Raw genomic sequence first — 6797 nt, forward strand, 5'->3', positions numbered from 1 at the left:
ATAAATCTGAATGTGTTGGAAATGCTATTTTGTCTGATGGTCTTTACTGCCTTAATTTACAAAACAATACCGCTTATAATACTATGCACGTTCACGCTGGCAATAAAAGATGTGTTATGAATGAGAATTCCTCTACATTATGGCACCGGAGATTGGGACATATCTCTATTGATAGAATTAGAAGGTTAGTAAATGATGGGGTACTCAATACCTTAGATTTTACTGATTTTGATACTTGTGTGGATTGCATTAAGGGAAAGCATACCTCCAAGTCTAAGAAAAGTGGTGTCCATAGGAGTTCTGACCTATTAGAAATCATACATACTGATATATGTAGTCCAGACATGGACTCATATGGTCAGAAATACTTCATCTCTTTCATAGATGATTACTCACGCTACATGTATATCTATTTACTTCATAACAAAAGCGAAGCGTTAGATGTCTTTAAGATATTTAAAGCTGAAGTAGAGAAACAATGCAACAAGCAAATTAAGATAGTGAGATCAGATAGAGGTGGAGAATATTATGGTAGATACACTGAAGATGGACAAGCACCTGGTCCTTTTGCAAATTTTCTTCAAAAAAATGGGATTGTTGCCCAATATACCATGCCCGGTACACCCGAGCAAAATGGTGTTGCAGAAAGGAGAAACCGAACATTGATGGACATGGTGCGAAGTATGCTTAGCAGCAACCCTAAACTTCCTAAATCCTTGTGGACTGAAGCTCTAAAGACATCCGTGTACATATTAAATCGAGTTCCAACCAAGGCAGTCTCCAAAACTCCTTTTGAATTATGGAAAGGTTGGAAACCGAGTTTGCAACATGTACGCATTTGGGGATGCCCATCTGAAGTTAGGGTATACAATCCACAAGAAAAGAAACTGGACCCAAGGACCATAAGTGGATACTTTATTGGTTACGCTGAAAGGTCTAAAGGTTACAAGTTTTATTGTCCATCTCATAGCACTAGGATTGTGGAATCAAGGAATGCAAAATTTCTTGAAAATGCCTTGATTAGTGGGAGTGATCAATCCAAGGACTTAGGTTCTGAGAAAGATCCTTTAGAACCCTCCACCTCAAGAGCAAGATTGATTGTGGTCGATAACACCCCTGCAGTCCAAATGGATGTTGAACCACCACAGCCAATTGTTGAAGATCCACAAGTCAATGATGAAGTTCAAATGGATCAAGTTGTTCAAGAGTTGCCTATAATTGTTGAACAACAAGCTGAACCACCCGCTCCTCAAGAGCCTGCTGGTGTAGCCTTAAGAAGATCCACTAGGACAATAAAATCGGCGATACCTAGTGACTACATTGTGTATTTGCAAGAATCTGACTACAATATTGGAGGCGAAAATGATCCAGAAACGTTTTCACAAGCTATGAATAGCAAAGAATCGGAACTGTGGTACAATGCCATGAATGAAGAAATGAATTCTATGAAAAGCAACGGAGTCTGGGATCTTGTTGAGTTGCCTAATGGGGCGAGGGCTATTGGGTGTAAATGGGTCTTCAAAACAAAGAAAGACTCATTAGGCAACATTGAGAGACACAAAGCGAGACTCGTTGCTAAGGGATTCACTCAAAAAGAAGGAACTGACTACACGGAGACCTTTTCTCCGGTATCTAAGAAAGATTCCCTCAGAGTTATCCTGGCATTAGTTGCTCATTTCGATTTAGAGCTACAGCAGATGGATGTGAAAACTGCCTTCCTAAATGGTGACCTAGAGGAGGAGGTATACATGAAACAACCAGAAGGATTCTCCTCTAGTGATGGTGAGCATTTGGTGTGCAAGCTTAAGAAGTCCATCTATGGTTTAAAACAAGCGTCCCGCCAATGGTATTTAAAATTCCATGATGTCATCTCTTCTTTTGGATTTGAAGAGAATGTCATGGATCAATGTATATACCAGAAGATCAGTGGGAGTAAGATTTGTTTTCTTGTTTTATATGTGGATGATATTCTTCTTGCAACCAATGATAAGGGCATGCTACATGAGGTGAAGCAATTTCTCTCAAAGAACTTTGAGATGAAGGATATGGGTGATGCGTCTTATGTCATTGGCATTAAGATCCATCGAGATAGATTCAAATGTATCTTAGGTCTATCTCAATAAACCTACATTAACAAAGTTTTATAGAGATTTCGGATGAAAGATTGTTCACCAAGTGTTGCTCCTATCGTTAAGGGTGATAAATTAAATTTGAGCCAGTGTCCAAAGAATGATTTTGAAAAGGAAGAAATGAAGAACATCCCATATGCTTCTGCTGTTGGAAGCTTGATGTATGCTCAGGTGTGCACACGACCCGACATTGCCTTTGCTGTCGGAATGCTAGGAAGATTTCAGAGTAACCCGGGATTAGACCACTGGAAAGCTGCAAAGAAAGTTATGAGGTATCTTCAGGGTACTAAGGATTACAAACTCATGTTCAGACGAACCGACAACCTAGAAGTAGTTGGCTACTCAGATTCAGACTTTGCTGGTTGTACTGATTCACGTAAATCAACTTCTGGTTACGTGTTTATGTTTGCCGGTGGAGCTATATCATGGAGGAGTAACAAACAGACCTTGACTGCTACTTCTACTATGGAAGCCGAGTTCGTTTCGTGTTTTGAGGCTACATCGCATGGTGTATGGCTAAAGAGTTTCATTTCAGGCCTTAGAGTTGTAGATTCTATATCTAGGCCATTGAGAATGTTTTGCGACAATTCAGCTGCTGTATTCATGGCTAAGAACAACAAGAGTGGTAGTCGAAGCAAGCACATCGACATCAAGTACTTAGCCGTGAGAGAACGTGTTAAAGAAAATAAAGTGGTCATTCAACACATTAGCACTGAATTGATGATTGCTGATCCTATGACGAAAGGCTTGCCACCTCATAAATTCAAGGATCATGTAGTGAACATGGGACTTGGTTCCCTTACGTAAATTTATTGTACAAACTGAAGTTATTATCAATGAAACTCTCATTTTTGATATTTTCTCATATTTATGCGCATCTTAATTTTATTTGAGAAAATTTTACTTTCATAGGACCTGAATAAACATAAGGTTTATTCGTTTAAGTACATAGCCACATAAATTACATTGTTATGTAATAAATATATTGTAATACATGGAAGATAATACTCGTCATAAAAAGAGGACCTATCGCCATGATTCATGTGTTTATTATCTAACAGGGATGATCGTCGGGCTTAAGTAATACATTAATTTAAATGCTGACCAAGTGGGAGAATGTTAGAATATTATTTATTTGGTATATAAAATCAACTAATTGATTTAATATATTAAAGTCAATATTTAATTTATTGACAAAATATTCTAATTAATGGTCAACATTGTTTGTTACCTGATTTGTTGTTACCCGATTTTTCATATCCCAACTGATTGAGGAAATATCTCAATCTGTGGCAGAGACTCTGATGGTAGGTCTCACTCTATAAATATAGAGTACCGGTCCCCAAGCTCGCTACTCATTCTGACTTTCAGTAACTTCATCTAAAAGAGTTAGTGAGAGCTTGGAAGCCCGTGTACTCGTTCTAATTTCTGTTATTTTCTTTTGTAGATCTAAAGCTAGATCGAGGTTATCAATAGCAATGGCTGGAGGTATACAATATTCGATTCTTTTTTGCATATGTTCATTCATATATTAATTCCGCCTACATGTATATATAATTATTCATACGTCTAATTTCATATTAATTCTAACACTTAAAAGATAAATAGTTCGTCTATCACATCAGCTGCCGCATATTGTTCTTCTTGCACATTGTCTAAAAGACCGTGTTACTTCTGTCGCTTCCGGCGACTTCCGCTGCTTGCATCGTTGTGTTTTCTTGCTTCTCATTGGGCCTCCAGCAAAATATCGCACACCTGGTCTACTTGGTCCACCAAGCTCTCCAGTAAAGTTAGTGCATCACCAAGCTTCTTCGTAATGGGGTTCTCAGGCACCTCCTCCGGACCCTCTTCGAATTGTTCTTCTTTTTGCTGTAACTCCGGCATTGGGACCAGCTGTCGCCGGACAGAGACACCTCCAGTGCGTCCAATGCCATTCGGAAACTCCAATGGAGATGAATGACCTCCACTATTGCCACCCCTACTGCCATCTCCACCTCTGTTTGTGAAGTTGTTCATGCTGGAAACGTCAATGCAGCACTCCAAGCTGTCTATTTTGAAATAAAAAATTTTATGACCTCCACAACTCACGCAAGTAGTTCACCGAATGCTTCCTTATTTATACTTGTAATTAAGTTCACTCTTCACTTAATGAAATCAGTCGCATTATTTTTTATGCATATGCCCAAATAGTTCTCCTCGTATGCCCAACCTCTTAATTGAAGTATTTCAGAAATTTATGAATGCCAGTGGGCTTGTATATTCCACTTATTATGATAATGAGGATCACCATACAAATGAGACATGGCATGCATATGCCCAAATAGTTCTCCTCGTATGCCCAACCTCCTAGTGTTCTCTTCCATGTTCCATGTTGAAGATAAATTTAAAACCGTATTTAATTCTTCTAACCGACGAGGAAATACGAAAATTTTAAATATAATACACTTTCGTACTTATTCTTCAAACGCTTACTGTACTCTGTTTTCTTGGACCATTATTTCGTGTTTATGATTTTTGTAGAACACCACGGCGAATTAATTTATTTGTTTTCTAATCATAATTTACTGTTCGGTGTGAGATTATGTACTATGTCCTCGATATGACCATTTCAAGTAGATCGACCCCAAGTCAATTCATATATAACCCCTCTAGTACCTTCTTTAAATAATATCCCCTTAATTGAAACATCCGGCAATACATAGCAAACAAGATGCAGTCATTCTTAAAATTAAAAATAAAAAACCATAGGAATGAAATCCTTTGTTTTACAAAACCACTATAACAATACACTAATCCACCCATAATTAACGTTAACTAAAACTTAGGCAAACTATCTATGCCTGCCACCGAGTACCACTTCTCCAATGACCTCTAATCATCTCCACCATTGTCACTAGGGTCCTTTCTCTCCCCTTCCCCTATTTGCTCCTCTCCCCCACTGGGTGATGTCACTCCAATTCGACGAGAACTGCCTTCCCCGACATCGTTGCCTGTGTTTGATGGTCCCGGACTGTCGGATGCAGCGAGCTCTGCCCTAAACCTTTCCCGGAGGCGATCATAACGATGGGACTCCACACAGAGCACTCCCATTAGCATCCCCATTCGGTATGCATTGGCCACATCCTCGTCATCAATGGTTCTTCCTACAACTCTAGATCGAATGCCACTTTCTAGATCGATCTCAAACTCCTCACTGCCAATGTTGGGGTGGCCTCCGTTATCTCTTCTAAACTGGTGAAAAGCCTCCAATGCCTCCGTCAAACTGTTAAACCCTTCGAATCGGCCACCGGGGAAGTCGAAAATTTGAGCATGGGTAACTCCCCATATTGTATACACTCCAGGGCGCCTCCCCACGTACACAACAAAAAAGGGGTACGTAGACATAGAGTACAACAGGACTTAACCTGGTGGGAAATAGATTACAAATCAAAGTAATTAAAATATGTTAATAAGGCAAAACTTCCCACTAAATTAAAGAAATATTTTTGCGAGAAAATAATGCCAGGAAACTTACTTCAGCAATGCAGAGTTCCCACCTTATGCAGGGCACTTGAGCTATTATTCCTAACAAGTAGTTGAACAGGCAATAAATTTAAATCCTAACATCCTTTTAAGTAGTCACTGCGGAGTGTATGGTTATCACCCTTTGAATAATGCATACTCATCCATTTGATTCATTTCCATCTACACGAGCCTAGCACATGCCACACGTCCAAATAGATCATTTGACTGTTCACCAATACTTCTTATTACCCACGACCCTCACTGAACTAAGTACCAGCCAACCTGTCGACCACTAATAAAGGTGATATTTCAAATTTTTGGTTAAATCAGTAGTGTTTTTTTTTTTTTTTCTGAAATGGCACACATTTTCCATTACCGCCCTTTCTTTTACCTTCCAATTTTTTGGCCTTATATGTTTTCTATTTTAACTTTTTACTTTCGAATTACCGCTCAATTATTTTATATAATCCACCATTTTTTTTTTGGTGAAAGTGTTTATGCCATTTTTACTGTGATGATTAAATTTATGATTATCAAATTACAATTTATTTTTGTTAAAGCTTAATTTAATTCAATTTAGTTTCCTTTCTTGTACAAACGAAATGTTTTAACTTAAGCGATTAATAATGATAAGCAACAATAATATTTTTTGTTTATATGTTATATATTATTAAAAAATTGGATACACCCTAGTAAACTCTCTTTCAAATGTAAGCTACCATTACAATAAATATATTCTTATAATATTAAAGTGGATGAAAAAATAAAACCATAAAAAACATAAAAAAATAAAAGTGTTGACCACCTTTTTCACTATCAACATAATCCGAGCATTTAAAGAAAATAATGGAAAAATAACAAATGTTTTATGTGGTTCTTGGTGGGCAAATTTTAAAAAACATAACTGTAATGCCCCAAAATTTGTGATAAGGTTTATGACCTTTATTAGGAGGTCGGGAGGGCCATAATTGATTTATTGTGCTATTTAATGATAATATGCATGTTTATGTGTATTAAATATCCATATCAACCCATTTCTCATTAATTGGGGTATTTTCATATTGTGGCCAGTTCGGGCATATCTGACATATATGTGATATATGTGTGTGGTGCTTTATTATTATTTGGTTATGCTAGGGTTACTCAACACGAGACGATCCTAGG

At 37.7% G+C, this 6797-nt stretch overlaps 1 protein-coding gene across 1 annotated transcript; it reads right to left on the reverse strand.

Annotated features, from left to right (window-relative positions):
- Window positions 1–4729: 4729 nt before the first annotated feature.
- Window positions 4730–5909, reverse strand: LOC133829113 (uncharacterized). Its single transcript, XM_062259031.1, has 2 exons — window positions 5644–5909; window positions 4730–5533 (listed from the first exon to the last, which is right to left on the reverse strand). Exon 2 carries the CDS (start codon window positions 5511–5513, stop codon window positions 5001–5003), a length of 513 nt encoding a protein of 170 aa, XP_062115015.1. The 5' UTR covers window positions 5514–5533; window positions 5644–5909; the 3' UTR covers window positions 4730–5000.
- Window positions 5910–6797: the final 888 nt, after the last annotated feature.

This window comes from Humulus lupulus, chromosome 4, assembly GCF_963169125.1.
Source record: "Humulus lupulus chromosome 4, drHumLupu1.1, whole genome shotgun sequence".
NCBI lineage: Eukaryota > Viridiplantae > Streptophyta > Magnoliopsida > Rosales > Cannabaceae > Humulus > Humulus lupulus.

Excerpts from the sequence above, each read along its gene's own strand:
- LOC133829113 (XM_062259031.1), bottom strand. The coding sequence starts at position 5,513 with ATGTCTACGTACCCCTTTTTTGTTGTGTACGTGGGGAGGCGCCCTGGA.